This window comes from Sorex fumeus, unplaced genomic scaffold (assembly GCF_029834395.1).
Source record: "Sorex fumeus unplaced genomic scaffold, SorFum_2.1 ptg000024l, whole genome shotgun sequence".
In the NCBI taxonomy this organism is placed as follows: Eukaryota; Metazoa; Chordata; class Mammalia; order Eulipotyphla; family Soricidae; genus Sorex; species Sorex fumeus.
In genome coordinates this window covers 50,243,095-50,266,980 of record NW_026606081.1, presented here as the reverse complement: position 1 = coordinate 50,266,980, position 23,886 = coordinate 50,243,095, and the positions used below count along the sequence as shown (strand labels likewise).

Below are 23,886 nucleotides of genomic sequence, written 5' to 3'. Positions count from 1 at the left end.
CCAGCACAGGCCTAGGTGCTCAAGAGTTTAATCCCTGGCACTGCACAGTAGCCCTTGGCTAAGCTCTGCTGGGAGCTGCCCTTATTTCAAAATATACACACAACTCTTTTCTGAATGCACAGCCCAAGGGTTCCAGTCAGACGATCATTAAAGATCCTTACAAGAGGTTTAGATTTTACATAACATTCTTGCTTTAGACTCACCCTCTGCTTATCATATGGGATAATGAAGGGCCTTTTAGAGTCCATACTGTCACTTATTTTTTCACCATCCCTCATTTCTCTCCAACCATGGCATTCTCTTAATTCAGTTATAAGCCAAATTAGTTTAGGGTACATAAATTATTATATGAATTATGAATACGAATATATGGTGGATATATGAAATTTTTAGGTCACTGTTTAAATGTAAATTCTTTTCTAGATAAACAAGTTTAAATTGTATTTGTGTATGAGTTTTTTCTTAGTTGAGGTAGCATGGTTTACAATGCTATTAATTATGTTTGAGGCATACAATGTTATCGCACAAAAGGCAAATGTCCGTCACCATTGTCCTAAGTCCCTTCTCATCTGTCCCTGCTCCTCCACCCACTCCCCCCTCCCATGCTGGTTGGTAACCACAGTTCCATTGTCAGAATCTAAGGGTTTGCTTTCACGGGACACTGTTCCCTTGTTTTGTTCCTTCATATACCACATACGAGTGAGATCATGCATCCAGTATTTGTCTCTTATTTTGTTTAACATGATACTCTCAAATTCTGCCCATGAAATGGCAAAAGATTTCACTTTCTTTTGTGAGTAGAATTCCACTGTTCATACACACGAGTATGTGCACTCACACACACACATACACACACACACCACCACCACCATCACCATTAAGAAGTATCAATATTTGCTCTTACCACAAGTCCTATTTTAGCGTGCCTGTGCTAGGGCCCATAAATCCACACTTTAACTAGTTCCCAGAGGGCTGTGGAACACAGACTTGAGAAAGTGCCATAGTCTGAGGACAGAAAAAACCAGCTTCTTCTGCAGACATACTTACATGAATTGGAGTGAATTTTCTGCATTGTCAGTTTTCTTGCCAGTATCAGTGTCTAATCCTTCAGACTTCTACTAACTACGTGTTTATAAATTTATATGCATCCAATAGTTTCCAAGAAGCAATCATTGATATTAAGCTTGCCAAATACATGCAAAACCTTATGCCATAGCTAATTAATCTTTTTATTTTCTAACACAATTCATGTTCCTCATTGGGCTCAGAATTATAAAGCCAATGACAGAAACATTTCATCAAAGTATTTACTGGAATCATCGTTAGAAAGATGGTTAAACAACAGACAAAACATAAAAAATAACCAGGATCTCTATCTTGAGTCTAAAAACAGAAGCAAACTTGTAAACACAATATGAAAAGCAAAAAAATGGTAAAGAGAAGGCTGACTCTTTCATCAGACCTTCTGAAATACCTCCTAGAGTAAAACCCTCAAAACTACATGGAATTTTGATTCAAATTTTTCAAATTTTGTCAGTATGCCATTCAGTATTGTAGCAAGAAAGCCAAGTAAAGGCAGAGAGGTCTGAAGAGAGACTGTTGACTATCGCCATCACCTGCCTCTGCTCTTGCTCTCTGGCACTCATTGCCAGCTGCTGACATCTGTGTATTTCTGATCTACCTCTACGGCTTAACGGAACGGGTCAGGTTTTGTTCACTGCTCATCTGTAACACCTAGAATGATGCCAAGCAAGAGAAGACATTTGGGTGCTATTTTCTGGATTAATTATTGTTAAGTAAATATATGCATAAATCCCTAAGCCAGTTGTCATCAGACAAATGTCTAGGAAGTAACAATGCAGAAAAAAGTCCTGAACTGGGAAAAATAATGGGGACCCAAGGACTGAAGAGATAGAAGAGGGGTTAAGGGGCTGTCTGACATATGGCTGACCCCAGTTCAATGCCTGGCACCACAAAGGTCCCTTGAGGATAGCTGGACAAGACTCACCCCCACCCTCCCGCATCCACCCAGCACGGAGGTTAGAGTAGCACTTGTAGACCACCAGGTGAGACCCCAAACCGAAAAATTAATAAATAAAGATGACTACATTTGAGGAGGAAAGAAGTCGAGATGACAAGCAAGGAAGAACCCTTTACCCTTATCTGCATTGTTTTTATTCTTTTTCCCCCGACCCCATTTTTGGATGCCAGAAATCAAAGCTAGAAAGATAATGCAATATGAATATGAAATATTCATATTGGGGACCAGAAAGATAATGCAATAGGTAATGGTGCTTGCCTTGCACACCGCTGACCTGGGTTTGATCCCTGGTACCACATATGGTCCTGTAAGCCTGCCAGGAGTGATTCCTAAGCACAGAAACAGGAGTGATCCCTGAGCAGTCAGGTGTGACTCCAGAACCAATAATAATAAAATTAATAAAATGTAAGAGAGAAAAACTTATTGCCTTATATTTTCCCAAATTTTTATTTTAAAACTTTTCCATTTGGGGCTGGAAAGGTACCACATGGTCCCCTGAGCACTGCCAGGAGTGATCCCAAGCACCAAACCACGAGTAGGCCTTAAGGACCACTGGGTATGAATCCCCAAATAAACCAAACCAAAAGTCTCTTTAATAGAAACATTTTTTCTCTATTAATTTCATGCTCCAGACTTCTAAGGAAATGAATAACTGAGGCCATGAAATTGCTATTTAAAATACTTAAATATATATACATGCTTCAAGGACATTTTAAAAATAGATGAACTGGTAGACAAGTAATTTAGGCGGAGAGCAATGTTAAGTAATGGCCCTCGAAAATCCACGATGTCCGCACCTACTGCACTCCATATCCTCAGGCCATGGAACGCCAAACATCTCCATCAGCTTGGAGCACTCGCTGTACGCCCGCTGACACAGCCGACGGCAGGGAAGGGTGACGCGCCCATACTCCATACAGATCGGAGCATAGAGTGCGCAAAGAAATGGCCGGAAATCCCGAGAACAATCCAGATTCACCATAGGGTGGAATGGCTGGAAAAAATTAAAATGGAATCATTAGTGAAAGAGTTGAATACAAGTCAAGGTTTCCTACATACAATATTACAATATTCATTATTTTTCCATTAAGAATTTCTAAAGGTTATCAAATTAAGCAGAGAAATTGTCTAGTATTTTTTGTTGTTGCTGTTGTTTGTTTGGTGCGTAGACAACGAAGATAGAAACTGCAGGCAGTGAGCCACATCTATTCAAATGTAAACGTCCGATTCGGGTTGTTAGGCATTGGAATGAATCAATGCTCTTGGCCAAGTTTGTGTTGACAAGGACACCGACGCCTCCAACACCTCTTTTATCGCATGTTCTGAGGAACAATTCTTCTCCAGTGTCGAAAACGGCATGGTGAGATTCTTGTCTTCTTGTCTCGGTCAGACCAATGATGTCGTACTTGATCATTCGCGCTTGTACCATCAGGTCCTCGATGGATGCATCTGATGCTAGCGTACGTGCATTGAAAGTACAGACGATCATTTTTGTCTTCCTTCATTGTGGCAGCCTAGGTCGGCCTTGAGATTTTGTCGGCCTCTCCTTTCTCATCCTTCTCAGTGCTGCCATGTCGGTGAAGCCGTCAGGGTCAGGTGAATGAGACCAGTTGTAGTTACTGGTTTTGGCATATCGAATACACAGCGGATAGCTTGCCAGGCTCTTCCAGGGGTGCGGCAGGGTGATACCATTTCACTGAAACTCTTCAGTGCCACCCTCGAGAACATCATGCGACGACTGGAATGGGAAGGAATGGGAGTGAAGATAGATGGTCGGCAACTACACCACCTCCGCTTTGTTGATGACATTGTTTTAATAACACCAAACATCAGCCAAGCAGCACAAATGCTGGCCGACTTTGACCGTGAGTGTGGAAAGGTAGGACTACACCTGAATCTTAAGAAGACAATGTTTATGAGAAACAGCCTTGTTCCTGATGCCCCATTCGCTCTCAATGGAATGACCATCTCCGAATGTAACAGCTATGTGTACCTAGGTCGAGAGGTCAACATGACAAATGACATGGCACCCAAGCTGCGCAGGAGGAAGAGAGCGGCTTGGAACGCCTTCAAGAACGTCAAAGAAATAGCTAAGAGGACGAAGAACCTCCGGCTCCGGGCACATCTCTTTGATTCCACTGTTCTTCCTGCATTAACATATGCCTCAGAGACCTGGGCCCTACGCAAACAAGATGAGAACGCTATTCAGGTCTCCCAAAGAAGAATAGAAAGAGCTATGCTTGGAATATCACGTTTCACTCAAATGAGAGAAAGAATCCGGAGTTCTGACATCCGTTGACGATCAAGGATCAGGGACGCTGTCTCATTTGCCAAGGTGTCGAAAATCAGATGGGCTGGTCACTTAATGAGATTTAAAGACGACCACTGGACTAGAGCTGTTACTGACTGGATTCCACGGATGTCAAAAGACCGCGTGACCGCCCACCTACCAGATGGTCAGACTTCTTCGTCAAGATCATGAACGATCGGTTTGAGGCCCTTCATGTTCCCGGAGCGAACAGATGCCATTGGGCTACACTAGCACGCGACAGGGACAAATGGAGACGTTACTGGCGCCCGCTCGAGCAAATCGCCGACTAACGGGAAGTTAAGTGATTAAGTGATTAAGTTGTTTGTTTAAAAAAAAAACCATTATCCATGGGGCTGGAGCGATAGCACAGCGGGTAGGGCGTTCGCCTTGCATGCAGCCAACATGGTCGACACAGGTTCGATTCCCAGCATCCCATATGGTCCCCTGAGCACTGCCAGGAGCAATTCTTGAGTGCATGAGCCAGGAGTAACCCCTGAGCATCGCCGGGTGTGACCCAAAAAGCAAAAAAAAAAAAAAACAAAAAAACCCATTATCCTAACCTTGGAAATCCTGATTTGGTTAAGTCAGAGATATATTACAGAATCTATACACATGTTTTAGTTGTTAAATTATAATTTCTAACACTGTAATCTAATAGTAAGGAAACAAAATAAAAAAAAAACCAGTGTCCCCAAATATAAAACTATGATAAAATAATCATTACATGACAGGAATAGAGCAAATATTTCAAGGAAAGTACATCTGGACTTTGGATTATCAATTCTTTTTTTCTACTTGTTTATATAAAAGCTTCACAGTCATTGTTGATTTTTCAGCTGCAAACAGTCTTACTTAGCAGACGTGTCTATTGGGTAAGAATAAATAAACTTATCTGACATTGATATATGTATTTCAAGCACCCATGAGTCAAAGAAGAAATCCAGGAAGGAAAAAAAAAATTGTCTAGAAGCAAAAGGGGAGGAAGAACCTATCCCCACATCTCAATAAAGTAGAAAAACAATAACAAATGAAGTCCAAAATAATTCAAAGACAAGAAACGGGAGGCATCACACTCCCTTCAACAAAGCCCGGTCACCAAAGAATGTCCTGTTGGACTCAAGGCAGACTCTGCCAATGGAAAAGAACAAGAGACCAGAAGTGATCCCCCAGGTATGGTCATCTAGAACAAAGGACAGAAAGCCTCTTCAAATGGGAGGAAAACTGGTAGGCCACTTATCAAAAAAAAAAAAGAAACTGGAGCATTACCTCATGTGTATGAAACAGTTAGTAAAAATGGATTAAAGGCCAGAGACAGAGGTAAAGACATTTGCCTTGCATGTGCCAACCCAGTCTACTACCTGGTACCACATTTGTTCCACCAAACACTGACAGAATTAATCCCTAAACAGAGAACCAAGAATTAGCCCTGAGCCCCACTGTGTGTGGTCCATTCCCACGTCCCCCCCACACACACACACACTGAATTAAAAACTCAACATTAGACTTGAATCCATGTACTGAGAAAAACATAAACTCTCCATGACACTGATGATCCATGATCCAACCCCATTGATAAAGGGGAGGAAAAAAGTATAAGTTTAAAAGTAGGACTGTATCAAACTAAAAAGCTGTGTCCTGTGATGCAGTGATGGTGTTTGACTATCACTGTCCACTCTCCTGTATCACTGTCCCCCTGTTGTTCATCGATTTGCTCAAGCGGGCACCAGTAATGTCTCCATTATGAGACTCGTTGTTAGTATATTTGGCATATCGAATACACCATGGGTAGCTTGCCAGACTTTGCCGTGTGGGAGGGATACTCTTGGCAGCTTGCTGGGCTCTCCAAGAGGGGTGAAGAATTGAACCTGGGTTGGCCACGTGCAAGGCAAATGTCCTACCCCCTGTGCAATTGCTCCAGCCCATAGGTGTGTGACTAAAACACAAATATTAATACAATCATAATCTGGGCTGGAGTGATAGCACAGCGGGTAGGGCATTTGCCTTGCACGTGGCCAACCTGTGTTAGATTCCTCCACCCCTCTCAGAGAGCCCGGCAAGCTACCCAGAGTACCCTGCCCACACAGCAAAGCCTGGCAAGCTCCCCATGATGTATTCGATATGCCAAACACAGTAACAAGTCTCACAATGGAGACATTACTGGTGCCTGCTCGAGCAAATCAATGAACAACAGGAGGATAGTGCTACAGTGCTGCTATCACAATTCATTATACCCTCAATAAAAATATCACATTAAAGACGATTACTTTGGGGCCAGAGAGAGGTAAGGCACTTGTCTTGCATGCTCCCAACCACGTTTCTGTCCCCAGTACTACACACCACCAAGAATTACTCCTGAGAACAGAGTGAAAAATTCCTAGCCAATTGGGCTGGCAGGTCAATGCAAGGCCCAACAATAGTGCTGCATAGGCCCTGTGGTGACAGGGGTTACCCGGGCGATCCTGGCTGTGCTGGTGGCACTCAGGGCCACACACTTCAGTATTCACAGGCTTGCCCGGACTGCACCCAGCAATGCTGAGGGAAAACATATTGCTAGGGATGAAACCAGGTTTCACAGTGTGCCAGGCATGTGCCATAACCTCTGTACTATCTCTCTGACCCCAAGAAGGATGTCCTGAAAAGCAAAAGCTGCAAACCTCTCAGTAGCCAGTGAGAAACTCTAAAGAGACCCTTGAGTTTCAATCATGCTCTAAGTTTAAGATTGCAGACCTAAAGGAGGAAAAACGCAACAGACTGAGTAGGATCCAGGAATTCCAGAAAGTAAGAGGAAAGATTATCTTCTCTACCTGCCTTTGCTTCAGTTCCATCTTTTGTGAGCTTCAAGCGAAAATTGTGAGACTGGATGGTTTTGTTTTGTTTCTTTCCCCTTGGTTGACAAGAACTAAGCTTGTTCTCTTGATCTCCACACTGACTGAATAATTGTAGGGTTTATTTTACAGGTTAAGACCCAGGTTCAACTAAGAAGTAGGCGGATTTTGTCTTACAATTGAAGGCATGGTTTCAGAAACATTAAGGAGAAAACTCCGGAAATAAAAGTAGAGAACTATTTTGAAAGTAAATAAGGAAAGCTTTAAACAATTAAATAAAGAAATAAAAATTTCCCCTGTAGCTGGAGAGATTACACAGGGGTTAAGACACTTGCCTTGCAGCTGCTGACCTGGGTTCAAGCCCCAGCACCAGTGAATCTTGGGCTCATATCACAAAAATTAAGAATGTAAAGACAGGGGCTAGAACTGATATACCAAGAGTAGCACACCACATTTGAAGGTAGAAGACAGTCAATCTTGATTTTAAAAAATTATATATATATATATGTGTGTGTGTGTGAGAGAGAGAGAGAGAGAGAGAGAGAGAGAACAGTATATTAGCACACAAGACTCAAATTCTAGCAACTTGTTAATGATCTCTAATTCAGGGACTTAATGGTTCCATGATGAGATGCAACAATTTTCACACACTTTCCTCTAAGAAACCTTTTTGGATCATTTTTAGTCAATTACTTATAACAAGCAATACAAAATAAATTATTTACCATCTGCCTTTGGGGTGGTGGTGGGAAGGTATAATGGTAGTGGGAAGATGTAATGGTGGTGGGATTGGTGTTGAAATTTTGAGTGTACCCAATTAATATGAACAGCTCTTTGAAAATAAAAACAAATAAATAAAAGACAGGGGCCAGAGACAGTACAGCAGACAGGGTGCTTGCCTTGCACGTGGCCAACTCAGGTTCGTTCCCCACCACCACATATGGTCCTCCAAGCACCACCAAGAGTGATCCTGAGCACATCTGGGTATGGTCCCAAATTAAAAAAATAAAATGTAAAGATATGCTGGTACTATCACATATCTAACAAATATTTTATACAAGACTATATATATATATATAATCTGAAAACTCAAAAATAAAAATATTTCAGTTAGAGAATGAACAAATGATATAAACAAATATTTCCCCCAAGAAGATACATGAATGTCAAGCAAACACATGAAAAGATGTTCACTTTCATTAGCCATATGGAAACTCAAATTAAAAACATAAGATATCACTACATACATATTAGAAAAGTTGAAATAAAATAGTGACAATACCATATGTTGGTAGAGAATGCAGAGAAAGCACAACTCCGATACTTTGCTTGTGGGAATGTGAAATAGTACAACCACTATGGAAAACAGCCTAGCAATTTCTTAAAAACCTAAACATATACTTATCAAATCAACCATAGTCATAGTCTTGGACAATTATGCCCACAAAAAGAAATTTTAAGTTTTTCCCAAGGCCTATACACAAATGTCCATATCAGCTTTGTCACTGAAAAGGGCTGGAAACAGCCCAATGTCCTTCAACGAATGGTTGACTGAATAAATTGCTGTATACCTATATCATGGAATACTCAGCAATTAAAAACTATGACTACTAACACAGGCAACACCGTGAAAGACTCTTAAGAACCTTTATGCTGTGGGAAAAATACATTTTCAAGAGACCCATAATATGTTTCCATTTATATAACAGTCTTGAATTGACAAAACTTAAGAGAAGAAATTTGACAGATAGTTGCCTGGGCTAGAAAAGGGAGGAAGGAGAAAGACAAAGGAGAGCCCTGGTGGTGACAAAACAGCTTCACTGTGTCAATGACCACATGAATCTATACCTGTAATAAAATGTAAAGACTATACACGGGGACATACGCATATACACATAAAAATTAGTACATGCAAAATCTAGTGTAATATGATCAAGTCTGTACTAAAATTAACATCACTTTTCTGAGTTTGATATTTTTTTATTTAGTTTTAGGGCCATCTCTGGCAGTGCTCAAGGCTTACTCCTAGCTCTCTGCTGAGTTTTCGCTCACATCCCAGGTTTTGAGCCTTTTAATGGTTTTATAAGATAGTAAGATTAGGGGAAACTGGGAAGCATAAATAAATTCTGTGCTATTTTTGCGACTTCCCAAGAGTTTTAATCCCTGGCACTGCATATGGTCCCCCCTGCCAGAAGTGAACCCTGAGCACAGTGTCAGGATTAAGTCCTAATTACTGTTGGGAGTGTTCAGGGCTTACTCTTATATACATACATATATGTGTACACACACGCACACATACATATATATATATAAAGAGAGACAGACAGACAGAGACAGAGAGCACATATATAGCGAGGATCACTTGATCCCTTGACATCCCGTTACTCATCGATTTGCTCGAGCAGGCACCAGTAATGTCTCCATCCATCCCTGTCACTCCAGGAACACGAAGAGCCTCAAACCGATCGTTCAGGGTCTTGATGAAGAAGTCTGTCCATCTCGTAGGTGGGCAGCCACACAATCTTTTGACGTCCTGTGGAATCCAGTTAGTAATGGCTCTAGTCCAGCGGTCATCTCCAAATCGCATTACGTGTCCAGCCCATCTGATTTTCGACCGCCTTGGCAAATGAGACAGCGTCCCTGATTCTCGATCGTCGACAGAGGTCGGAACTCCAGATTCTTTTTCTCACTTGAGTGAAGTGTGATACTCCAAGCATAGGTCTTTCAATTCCTCTTTGGGAGACCTGAATAGCGTTCTCATCCTGAGGCGTATGTCAATGCAGGAAGAACAGTGGAATTGAAGAGATGTGCCCAGAGCCGGAGCACCTTTGACGTTCTTGAAGATGTTCCAAGCCACTCTCTTCCTCCTGGGCAACTCAGGTGCCAGGTCATTCATCATGTTGACTTCTCGACCTAGGTACACATAACTGTTGCATTCAGAGATGTTCGTTACGTTGAGAGCGAATGGAACATCAGGAATGAGACCATTTCTCATAAACATTGTCTTTGTGAGATTCAGCTGTAGTCCGACCTTCCACACTCATAGCAAGGATATCTTAAGAAATCTACAAGTAGCTTGGTCTCAGCAATACAAAAAATAGCAACCCAATATAACATGTTAATTAAAGCCTCACCTTTGAGCCCTATTGTGAATTATAAAATTGACTGGAGTGATTACTTTATGCTGCTTGCACTGAGCCTAAAGCTACAAGTTTATACTTCTGCAACTAAATAGTTTCAAGTGCTGTATACTTGGTGCTATATCTCAACTAGTATTTACCAACACTCAGTATAGCCAGGCATGTTCTAAATGCTTTACCTTTGTTATCTCCTTTAATCTTCTCAACAGTTCTATAAGGAGGGTGCTATTATTGTTAATCCCATTTTATAATACTTGTAAAGAAAATGAAACACATTAAATGATGTAACTTGCTCAAGATTACAGAACTATAGGGCCAGAAAGATAACTCAGCAGGCTGGAATGCATGCTTGCACGAGGGAGGCCAGGGTTTGATCCTCAGCAACACACGGTCCTCTGAACACTGCCAGGAGTGACCATGGAACACCAACCCAAGAGTAGCCCCCAAGCACTGCTAGATGTGCTCCCAGCAAAACACATACATACATACATACATACATACATACGTACATACATACATACAAGATTATACAGCTGCAAAATAGGCACAAGAGTCTAACCTTTGCATTCTTATCAAGTCTTTAAACTTAATTTGTCTATATACCTACATGTTTATCTAAACTTTTCTTCTACGATATTGTGTAATAATCATATAAATCATTATATATGCAATAGCATATAGACGCAGTAAGTGATGGCTTAAAGGCTCAGGGAGCCTTTGCAGCCCTAGACGGTGAACCCTACTGAATGCCCTGCCCCCAAAAGTAGGAAAGTCAACCGGAAGGGCCTTTCTAGAAAGCCAGACACAGCATGGATGAATTTTAAAGTGTTTTTTTCCTAGTCAAAGAAACCAGAGTTAAAAAGTAGATACTAATGACAACATTTATATAAACTCTGGGAAATAAAAATCTAGGGACACAGACAGCAGCTCAATGGTTGCTGGAAGCAGGAGGTTAGAGGGTGAGTAGAATACACAGAGGCACAGGGAAGTTGCTGAGGTGATGAAAATGTTTTCTATACTGGGGCCGGAGAAGGGCACTTGCCTCACACACAGACAACCCAGGTTCCATCTCTCACATCCCACATGACCTCCGAGCACTGCCAGGAGTGATTCCTCAGCGCAGAGCCAGGAGAAACCCCTGATCATCATCAGATATGCCACCCCCCAAAAAAGTTTAATATTTTGACTGTGATGAAGGTTTCATAGGTATAAACATGCCACAAAATATACTGAACACTTGGGCTGGAGTGATAGCACAGCATTTGCCTTGCACACGGCCGACCCCGGTTCGATTCCCAGCATCCCATATGGTCCCCCAGCACCACCGGGAGTAATTCCTGAGTGCATGAGCCAGGAGTAACCCCTGTGCATCAGCCGAGTGACCCAAAAAGAAAAAAAATACACTGAACACTTTAGTAAGTGCAGTTAGCTGTATTCAAGTAATACCTCAATAAAACAATTATATAAACACAAAATATTACTATCTCAAATAAGCAAACTGCTTCAATTTTAATATTAACTTCTTTTGGGGGGGGGAGGGAGTTTGAGTCACACCCAGCTGTGCTCAAAGATCACTCCTCCAGCAGTCCTCAGGAGGCAAGGGCCTGGCCCACTGTACTAAATCTCTGACCCCAAACATGAACTATCTTTAATCTCAGCAAAACCAAAGTGAAATGAGGCAGACTGACTACTGTCCATTTGAAATCAAATTTGTAAGAGAAGGGATATCTTAAAGCTCTATGAAGTAGAATAACAGAATTTTAAGACTTGTGGAACACTTCCTTACACAGGCTACTGCTGTCCACTAAATCAAGACCAGCATATAGGAAGTTTACAAACTGGAAAGTAACTTTCTAAAATTAAATTTCTCGTTTCTACAACAAAGGTGCACTACAGGGAACCTTCCATTCTTTGTTCAAATTCAAATCGACCCAGTCTTTGTGCCCCTATTCTCTTTCTTCTTTCACATTTCCATCCCTGTTACCATAGGAACCTGCTAGCTGACAAGCCTGCAAGCATAGCAACAGCCCAAGCTTGGCAAAGGGTGTGAAAGGGGAACAGAGTCAAAGGCCAAAATTTGACTCATGAGAATCAGGATTCCAATCTTTATCCCTTCACAAAGGACTTGGTAACCATAGAAACTGTATCCTCCTGGGTTTGGGGAAATTACGATTGAACTCACTAATTGTGCAAGCAAATGCGGAATGGTGTTGAAAACTCAAAAATGATATTCATTTTATTCCATATCCAAAGCAGAATAAGAAACTGTACTGAAATAATTTTTTAGAGTAACAAAAAGATTTTTCAAATTTATTTTCTGTAATTTTACTTCCTAATGAGAAATATTTCAAACTTGAAGGATTCTTCTGTATTTAAGAAAAAAAGTTTTGCAGAACACCTTTAATCTCATAAATTTGCTTTTCTTTTACAAAAGTTCACTTCTGAAAGTTTCATGAGAATATATTATTAAGTACTTTCAAAGTCTTTCAGTTGAGTTGGTTTGCAGAAATTTGCCATTATTACAGAAGCATATTTATCTTCTTAAGTTAAAGGGGAATTCCCAGAGCAGTCCGTAAAATTTTACTTCTCTTTACATGGGCAGTCTGGTGGTGGATGTAGTAAACATCACTGGATACTAATAGTACTGTAAATTATGAAACTGAATTTGTAAAAAGGCAAAAGAATATATAGACATAATGATATAAAATCATTTTATGTAAATGTCATATTTATAACATTTTAAGAGAAGGAGAAACAAAAACTTTTAAAGTGACTATCCCTAATGCATGTCGAAGGCCTGGATTCAATCTCTGGCATCTAATAGTTCCTGGGGCACCCCAAGTCCTGAGCTGGGCTCCAAGCCATTCTGTCTTTTTAATATAAACTGCAGAGTAAATAAGAAGTCGAATAGTCAACGAGGTATTTTCTACGTATAAAGTATTCCAGCCATGAAATAAATGATAGCATAAAATATTACCATTTTGAATATTCCTAATAAAATTACTGATGTCGGAAGTAATCACTGGCTGATGAGATTTTAAGAAGTGACAATCATTATGTACCTATGAAATATTCCTTATCGAAAATCAAAAAGAGGGGAGCCTGGGGAAAGAGCTCAAAAGGCTGGAGCACATGACTTGCAAGCACAAGAGCCTGAGTTTGACTCCCAGCTCCATTTGACACCCCAGCTCTCAGGGCAGAGCCCTGAAGCCTGGGCCTAGGCACTGAAATGTAGGTCTGCACCAGGTAGAGCAGGAAGTGGCCTCTGGGTCCCAAACACCACTGGGAGCCTTCAACCCCACTCCAATCACCCCTCCCCCCCCCCCCGCCAAGAAAAATTGTCAAAGGAGTGAACACCACCTGGTATACAGTCAGCAAAAAAAAGACTATGAGAAACTCTGCAGGGTACACACATGACAAGAAAAAAGGGAGGAGAAAGAGAAGAAACTACCAAATAAGTGGTTTAAGGAATATATTAATTGAATACAATGTGTGAATCTTATTTGAAAAGACAACTAAAAAATTATGAATTCGAGGAGTAACTTAAGCATTAACTGGCTACTGATTACATTGAGGAAGTAATAAAGGTTATTAGGTTTCTGTATTTTTAGATGTATACACACATAATTATGGATAAAACAATGATGCTTGGGAGTTATTTCAAAGAAACCCTTTGTGCAACATAGAGATGGGCCAAGGAATTGAGCACAGGCTTCAGATGCAGCAGTTCTAGGCTCTGACTCTGGTACCCCCAGCACTGAGAGAGTGACCCCTGACCACAAAGGGAAGCACCACCAAGTGTGACCTGTAAACAAACAACTGGGCAATGAGTTGGAAATTTCTTAAGTTGGATGATGACATACAGCTGTCATTATACTTAAGGACATTTTTACCAAGAATATCCTCAATCCAGTTGTGTTATTATTCAGACCAGAAGGAACCATATGGAGCTTCATGGACAGGCAACAGCTCAGGGAATTCATATCCTTTAAACCAGCTTTGTAAGATGTGTAAAGAGCTCTTTTAAAGGACCAGAGAAACTTCCTAGCATGTGGCACTGAGGATGATGCTCACTAATGGTGCCTACAGTTGTCCTCTACTAGATTAAGAAAGGTTAAAAACATAGCAATCAATCATCCCAAATAGACTTGTACTGTCAATTTGTCAACTGACAATAAGTTATCAGAATTATTTTCTCATAACTCTACTCGCCATTCTTTTACTTTTTTAAAAAATAGATTTTATTTTATTTGGAGGTTTTTTGAGGTCTGGAGGGGGGGAGAGAGGGAGAGAGAGAGAGTAATGCACTTAAGAGAGAACACAGGCTTCTCTAAGGGCAGAGAAAGAGCCCTTGTGAGAAGACACATCCCAGCACTGGACATGAAAGCCTGAAAGTACACATCTCAAGAGGGAAGATGCGGGCAACATATGTGCTCGGGCACCATATGTTGCTTGGCCACGTGGGCCCAAGCAGCACATGGGCTTGGGCAGCATATGTGCTGCCATTCTTTTACATTTTATTTGAGCAATTAATATTAATATCAAATAATATGCCTACCAAGGAGGCAGGTGAGGCAGGGATTGGAGTGGGAAGGAACCTGGGGACACTGATGGAGGGAAAGGAAAGTTGGTGGTGGGATTGGTGTTGGAGCACTATATGGCTGAATAAACAACTTTGTAAATCATGGTGTCTTAATAAAAAGTAAAAATATGTATATACCATCAACATTTTTATAAGATAAATTTTCCATAATAAAACGTTTCTTCCACAATAATGCCTTTATAACTGGGAGATTGGTTCAAACACATTTTGTTCTCAATAAACAAAAAGAATACCCAGCTGTTCAGGCCTTTGGAATCTCTGTTCCCAAAAGGGATCTATCCTGCAGTCAGTTTCCAACATTACAGAAATTCTCTTCTTGTTTGTTTGTTTTGGGGCCACACCCAGTGGTGCTCAGGGCTTCCTCTTGGTTTTGTGCTCAGGAATCACTCCTGGTGGGCTCAGGGTATGAATATGGGGTATTCAGGATCAAACCCAAGTCAGCCATGTACAAGGCTTACCTGCCTTACCTATAGGCCCCTATTTACAGAAACTGTTGAATGAGAATAACACAACAATGAAACAGGAAATGGAAACAAAGACAAACCACTCTAGGAGTTTTTCCTAAGAAAGAAAGTAAGGAAGAAAGGAAGAAAGAAAGAGAGAAAGGAATGAAAGAAAGAGAAAGAAAGAGAGAAAGAGAGAAAGAGAGAGAAAGAAAGAAAGAAAGAAAGAAAGAAAGAAAGAAAGAGAGAGAGAGATGGAGGGAGGAAGGAAGGAAGGAAGGAAGGAAGGAAGGAAGGAAGGAAGGAAGGAAGGAAGGAAGGAAAAGGAAGGCAGGCAGGCAGGCAGGCAGACAGGCAGACAGGCAGGAAGGAGTAATAAAAATTTAGCATATGCATTTTTGTATCGGTGATAATAATTTTTTAAACCATGACACAATTTTAATGAAAGCACAGACTGGAATCCCTTATATACAAAGAAAGAATGTCCAACTTGTTGGTAGTGAAAAGTCAAACCTGAAACAACCAACTGTCCGTACCTCCTCTCATCTGTGGCATCCCTCGCTCACAGCCACATAATACTGTGCTCAGGCATCCAGACTCATCAAAGCATCTGTTCGGGAATGAAATCTAGGCAGGCTAAAGAGTAAGCCTACTCAAAGACCTAGAAAATCATCTTTTTATTTATTCTGTTCCATAGTGAATGTTCAAGAATGAGCTTGAACTGTGTGTGCCCAGTAGCAGCTGATAGGCACACCCAAAGTTCCGGGATCAGAGGTAGGTGTCATCATCAGACAGCTGTTGCTAAAAGTACCCAAGAATCCTTATTTCCATCTGGATGTTCTGTTCCTTCTAAGTTCCCATGTTCTTTATACTCCCAAAGTGTCTAGTGTCTCTCAATGGCATCATCATCTTGATAGAACATCCACAGCAACTAGACCCAAGATTCCTTCAAATCATTAGAGCCTTCTCTTAGAAACTACTGCCCCTAAATGCTCTTCTGAAATTATGTAAAAACCAGAGAAGGACCCTCGCATCCAATAATGTAGCAGACAACACAGATATGTTTGAGAAGGGTCAAGTGAACACTTGGCCTAACATCTTTATGAACTACCTTTAAGCCTACAACTAGGGGGACATGTCCACTTGGCTTGACCTTTCTAGTGTTTTTATCTAGAAATGATATTTACATTTGCAAATTACCTACTTTGTGCCATATAGCACAGCGGGTAGGGCTTTTGCCTTGCAAGCGGCCAACATGGTCGACCTGAGTTCGATTCCTCAGCCCCTCTCGAAGAGCCCGGCAAGCTACCGAGAGTATCTCGCCCGCATGGCAAAGCCTGGCAAGTTCCCCGTGACGTATTCGATATGCCAAACACAGTAACAACAAAGTCTCCGATGGAGACGTTACTGGGCCCGCTCGAGCAAATCAATGAACAACGGGAGGACAGTGACAGTGACAGTGACTATGCAATTACTTTATAAATCTTTTGCATAATCTTAAAAATCCCTCGAGGTATTGTTATTATTGCCTGTGCAAAGAAAAAAACCAAGAAGGCTCAGGATGGTAACTGACTTATTTAAGGTCTGAAAAGTCACTAGATTGTAATGTCAAGAGTCAAACCCAGAGAGGGGCCAGAGAGACAGTACAGCAGGTACACTTGCCTTGCACATGGCCAACCCAGGTTAGATCCCAAGCACACCCCATTCCTTATGCCTGACCAGGAGTGACCAGGAATAAGCTCTGAGCACTGCTGGAATACAAATCAGTGCAAATATCTTTTGACTTCCTCCTTACTACCCTAGTTGTTTTCAAAAGAAGTTGTACAATTTATAATGCATTAGAAACAAAGGTACTCTACTTCAATTTTTTTTTGTCAGAAAACTGATGCCTTTAATACACAACAGGGACCACTATGCCTGGAACCAAATCACTGTATGAAGCCAATACCCATTTTCATCCATTCTAAACTGACAGATCTCTCTTTATTAGCCAGAACTGTGTACTCACTCAGAAGAAGAGCAGAAAATGTTCAAACTCTATACCATTTTCAATTTTTTGGACTATAGAAGATGCCCTTCATATCTTAAGATCTAAGAATCTTTTCACAAATTTCCATGTTTCATACTAGTCTACTTGGAAATAATAAACCTTTTACTATAAAAGGAAGGCTGGAGTGATAGCACAGCAGGTAGGACATTTGCCTTGCATACAGCCAACATGGCCGACCTGAGTTCGATTCCTTCACCCCTCTCAGAGAGCCCGGCAAGCTACTGAGAGTATCTTGCCGCACGGCAAAGCCTGGCAAGCCACCCATGACGTATTCGATATGTAACAACTGTCACAATGGAGACATTACTGGGCCCACTCGAGCAAATCGATGAACAATGGGAGGACAGTGACAGTGACAGTGACTATAAAAGGAAGAATTCCAAAGCAAGTAGACTTCAATTTGCTGAAAGAACTATAACAATGAATTAAAGACTGAAATATAAAACATTCTCTGTAAATTACACATACACATATTTATATTATATATATATATAGCACCATCAATGAGAATAAGTAAATGGCAAAAGTGATCACTTTTATTCATGCTTTGTACAAGTACTTTACAATACAACTTCATTTTTCACCTTACCAAGGAAAAGAAAAATCAAGCCAGTATGATTACTATTAGTTCCATTTTATAAATGAAGAAATACAGGCAAAAGGTTTACATATCTTGGCCAGGGATGTAGATCAGTGGTAAAGTATATACTTTGCAAGTCTGAGGCTCTGGGTTCAATTTCTGGCTTTATACACAAATTTTTTCCCATATAATTTGCCCAAAGCAACAGTTAAAAAATAGAACTAGAAATCAAACCCCAGGTGGTGCAACTGGAAAGCTTCTATACTTTATTACCCCCAGCTCTAGTTCTGACAAATATATTCTTGTCAACAATTCCATAACCACCACTACAGAAACAATCACATACTTACATAAACCTATTATTAACTACCCCTAAAAATCTGTCATAATTTCTAAAGTAAAATCATTAAAAGAATTTATAGAACTATCATTAGAAAATTTCAAGTAATTCAAATTTCATAAAATCCTGAGATGTCAAGCACAGATAATTCACAGAACAAAAGCTTTTTATAATATGGGAGTTATCATTGTTCAGTTGACTGAATGTGATAAAACCATACAATTATTTTAAGTATTCAAGAAGGTTAGAATTCTTTTAAGCTATAATCCTAAATGCTGAATAACTCAATTTTGTAAATCACATTCCTTCAATAATAATTCAATTATATGTTTTATTCTCTGTCCAGTTCTATAATCAAATAACAAAACGATGTAATACCTTGTAGTTTTAAACTTCTGAATGACTATTAGTTTTCCTAAATTCCACCATTTCAAATTTATAAAGGTAGATTAAAACGTCAGTCAAAAATAACATTCCGCAAACGTAAATTTTTCAATTGATCAGTTTGGATGTAGGTATGTGATTTTTTAATAAACAAGATATAGTTAAAAGTAACACTTTTTCCATGTTACTTATCAGGTGAATTCACCACATCGGTTTACAGAACAATATAAGAAACGTTTTCTGGAGTCGGAGCCATAGTACAGCGGATAGCTCACTGGCCTTCTACACGGCTGACCCAAGTTCTATCCCAGCCCCCCTTATTGTCCCCTGATGCACACCTTGGAGTGATCCCTGAGCACAGAGCCAGGAGTAAGCCCTGAACAAAGTCAGTGTGGCAAAAAAAAATTTTTAAGAACAATTTTTAAAGACATGTCAAAGAAATCAAGCCTTACCTCCATTGCTAAAGCTGCTGTCTGTTGGTCATAATGATTCAGAAGATTAGGCATGAAGGTAGTATTATAAGGCAGATCTTGGCACATCCTCAAGGTAATAGGTTCACAAGAAAACAAACTGTGCCCACCGATATGCTCCACAAACATAGTCAAGGGCCAAAAATAAAAGACAATCCAATTCATAGCCATCCTTCCTGGGTCTGGGAGAGCGGCGGTAATCAGGTTCAATACGTACTTTAGATCTTCAGACCCCTGCAGGTCTCAGCTGGAAAGGTGTCCTCTCTATTTTACTGTTAAGTTCTTCAAACAGTTCGATACTCTGCACTGTCAGAGGTTCGTTAGCTTGGTCTCACAAAAGGCATTTGTTTTTGGTTTCACAACACGGGAAAATGACATCATCGTGTCTCTTCTGTTCATTTTATTACATAGGGCATATTTGGCCAACATATGAAGTTGATCAGCCACATTCCCAAACAACAGATTCCATCTTAGGAGAAGAGCTAGTTCTTCCTTTGACTGAAATATCTGAAATTTTTGAAAAACAGTGAAGTTAGTAATTTCCTCTCAGAATATTGTGGACTCCACACCATACTCTTCAAAGAGTTCAGCAGCAATAAACAAAAGACAGAAAATTCAATTTCACAAAGCAGTAGAAAAATAAATAAAATCTTTTTTTTTATTTTGTTTTTGGGCCACACCCATCTGTGGCTAGGATTTACCCCCTGGCTTTGTGCTCAGGGGTAACTCCTGGCAGGGCTTGGGGAACCATCTAGGGTAGTGGGGCTGCTGTACTATCTCTCCAGCCCCTAATAAATCTTGGTAAGGGGTATCATACCAACCTAAGATATAAAACTACATAAATATTATAAAAAAAACACTTTTCCATTTAATTATTTATGCTATATATATATTAAAATACTCCTTAGAAAGTATTTAATGGAATACTCAGTTGCTCAAATAACATAAAGTTCTTATCTATGATAGCAATTAAAAAATTTTTGTGGCTTTGGGACCACCCATGACAGTGCTCATGTGTTTTTCCTGGCACTGCACTCAGGAATTACTTCTGGTGGGCTCAGGGTACCATATAAGGTGCTGGGGATCAGAATCCAGGTCGCCACTGTACTATTGCTCAGCCCCTAAAAAATTTTTTTATGAAAGTGCCTGTCATAGAGGCAGACTGGTGGTGGGAGGGAGACTGGGGACATTGGTGGAGGAAATGTCACACTGTGAATGGATTGACATGAGGACATTGTATACCTGAAACTCAATAGTGAATGACTATGTAAATCACAGGACCTCATTACAAATTTTTTTTTAAGTAAAAAATAAATAAAAACAGTTTTTAACTGTAGTGGCCATAACATGGTTACAGAGGGTTTACGTTTATGGTTTCAATGTACAAAGTTACTGCATCTGCCACAACCAAAGTGCCCGAGATGCTGCACCACTGTCCTGTTGTCATTTCTAGTTCCTCTCTGCCTCTCTCAAGGTCCAGGGTGTGCCAGATATACTGTCTACTCCGATGTTTTGTATACTATATACCACAGATAACTGGGATCATCCAGTATTTGTTCTTCTCCTTTGGACTGATTTCACTTAACTTGAAAACCTCCAGAGATAAAGGCGTGCCTTTCATGCAGCCAATCCCAGTCTAAACCCAGCACCACATGGCCTCCTGAGGGTTGCCGGTTGCAACTCAGGGGCTGTCCTGGAGGCCTCCTGAGCACCGCCAGGTAACCCCAGGTAATCCTCAGCACCTCAGGGTCCAAGTAGCAGCCATCCTCACATTGAACTGAGCACAACTTAAGAGTCCCCCTACTCCACTCCCCGCCCTCCCTCTAAAATGTTTTCAATAAAGTGCTGGGGACATGGCATACAGCGTTACAGCACATGCCTCACACTTACGAGTTTGATCCTGGGAAAAAAGAGTAAAGAGTGGAAGAGATAGGAAGAGTGGGAGAGGGGAGAAAGGGAGACAAAAAGGTAGAAAGGAGAAGTAGGAAGGAAGGGGGAGACAGAGCAGGGGGTAGAGGGAGGGAAGACCAACCACTAAGCTTCACCTGTGTAATGTTTTTGTATGTTTTTTTTTCTTTTTTGGGGTCACACCCATCAATGCACAAGGGTTACTCCTGGCTCTGCACTCGGGAATTACATCTGGAAGTGCTCAGGGGACCATGTGGGACACTAGGGATGGAACTTGGATCAGTCACGTGCAAGGCAAACACCCTATCCACTGTACTATCGCTCCAGCCCCTTCATTTGTCTTTTGTTTTTAGAGGCAAAAAAAACTTATCTTATTTGGGATTAAAGGGTGAGGAAGATAGAGAACATATTCCAGTATGTATTTTTCCTGTCTTTGTTTGGGGAGGGGAGTGCAGGGGGGACACAACCCATGATGCTCAGGGCTTCCTCTTGGCTCTACGCTCAGGGATCACTCCTGGGGATGCTCCGGAAATGGTATGGAATATTAGGGATTGAACCTGGGTCAGCTGTGTGCAAGGTGGAGCCCAACCGCTGTACAATCACTCCAGCCTTAGGCCCAAATATTCAGCTCACTGGGAAAGCATATGCTAAGCAAATGTGAGGTCCTGGATTTGATCCCTGGCACTGGAGGGAAAAATAATGCACGTGCGAGCGTGCACGCACGCGCGCACACGCACACACTCACACACACATTATAAGCTAGCATATTTTCATTTGTTTCAGTAAAGACATTAAACTCGTTCATTGTTTCTTGTTTTTGTGCTCCATCCAGCTATGCTCCAGAGTCTTCCCAGAGTGGTTACCTAGTAATCACCTAGGGCTTCATTCATGCAAGCCAAGTGCTCTACTGTGAGAGATTCCCGGCCCGTAAATTTGATTTTTTTATTTCACTGTTTCATATGCACTGGATATTTGTTATCCAGCACTTAAGTTAGAAAAACATCAGAAATTCAGTTCAGAATTCAGAGACCTAAGTTACCAGGACACCTTAAATAGAAGAAAGCTTAGAGCTATTACTGGTTTGATTTGAGCAGGGAAAGTGTCTTTCAGAACTATCTATAACTGGGACTTAGGCATCACAAGTTTTAGCAAAACAAAACCCATTTGGAGACAAGAGAGAGAATACAGCAGGCCAAACTCTTGCCTTAAATGTGGACTATTCCTATATGATCCCCAGCACCACAGGGTCCCCTGAGACCATCAGGAGTGATCCCTGAGCACAGAGCCAGGAGTAAGTCTTCAACACAGCCTTCAACACAGTGGCCAAAAAACAAATGCAAAACAAAACAAAAAACCTGTTTGCTGTTTGCTGAATATTTCCAATTTCTCCCTTTACGATATAGTCTTGGGTAGTGGAAATCTCTAAATCAGAGACACCAGCGACAGTTTCTTGGCCTGACATAAATTTTTCCTCCCGCAAGCTGGCCTCAGAAATGCAAGGTCCAGCTACAGAAAACTAATATTAAACACAGAACTTTATATTTAAGCTTAATTACATGTAGCACAGTAACAATTATACCTATCATTAAATATGTCAAATAACTGCTGAAAAATTTATTTGGTTATAGTATTAACATACCAGTGCAAGCTCAGTCTTTGTAGTTTACTGCTCATACAGCATTCTCATCAGCTTGCAACTGAAACAATTACAGGAAACATTTCTGCCCATTTGAATATATCTGTAATAATTTCAAAAATAGTATTTACCTTAAAACTATTTATCAAGCAGTTATAAGCTCCAAATTCAGGGTCAGAGAAGACTACCACATAAAACTGAGAAAGAATTCGAGTAAGACCTGGATGAGCTTCCAAATAGCTGAGACATTCTCTTAGCTGTCTACCTGCTCTAATTTACCTCACTCCTTCTTAATTACTCATTTAGCCTCATTTGTAAGTGAAGCTTTCTCTCATCTCAGGAAAGCACTTCCTGGGTTGACCAGAGAGAGCTCAGGCTGAGAGGCTGAGGCTGCATGCAAACACGGGGTTTGATCCCTGCCTTCGCCTGGTCCCCTATGCACCACCAGGAGGATCCTCCTAGGTACTGCCAGCTGTGACCCTAAAATCTATAAATAAATAAATGCATTTCCTTTCGTTACTAGGACATTCAAGTCACCAATATCATGATTACCATTATCATAACACTTTTGTAGACCCTATTGTGTTAGGCTGGGGTGGGATAACAAACCTTTTATTTGGTGGGAGGGACCCTCCCCAGAGTCACTCAGGAGACCCAGGGCGCATTGTTGGCAGGCCAGGATGTTGGTTCAACCTCAGTGCCCAAGGATGCGACAGTGCTTAGGGCCTGCAGTGCTAGTGATACCTGGGCCACCCCAGCAGTGCTGCACCCATCACAGGCTGGAGGTGCTGGGACCCACTACTATCGTCTGGCCTGAGGATCATAATCTTAATATATCGTTTCTTTTAAACTATATAATTACATTATTAAAATAAAAACTAAAATACTGGGGGCAGGAGCGACAGTACAGCAGGTAGGGCGTTTGCCTTGCATGTGACCAACCCAGGTATGATCCCCAGCATCCCATATGGTCCCCCGAGCACCACCAGGAAAGATTCCTGAGTGCAGAGCCAGAAGTAACCCTGGAGCATAGCCAGGTGTGACCCAGAAAGCCAAAATAAAATAAAATATGGAATACAGAGAAAGGAAAATACAATAACAGTAAATGTCTTCATTTACATTTCCCAAGTCAGACTCACAGATTCTCTAAATGAG

The 23,886-nt window shown here is 41.0% G+C and overlaps 1 protein-coding gene across 2 annotated transcripts in view; it reads right to left on the bottom strand.

The window, feature by feature from the left end:
• FZD3 (frizzled class receptor 3) overlaps positions 1-23,886 on the bottom strand; it is a 71,423-nt gene that overhangs the window by 38,455 nt on the left and 9,082 nt on the right. For both annotated transcript variants that reach the window (XM_056113932.1, XM_056113931.1), the window contains exons 2-3: positions 19,170-19,694; positions 2,839-3,035 (exon numbers count right to left, since the gene is read on the bottom strand). In XM_056113932.1, coding sequence (XP_055969907.1) covers positions 2,839-3,035; positions 19,170-19,358 — 386 coding nt within the window. In that variant the 5' untranslated portion in view covers positions 19,359-19,694. The remainder of the gene's footprint in view (positions 1-2,838; positions 3,036-19,169; positions 19,695-23,886) is intronic.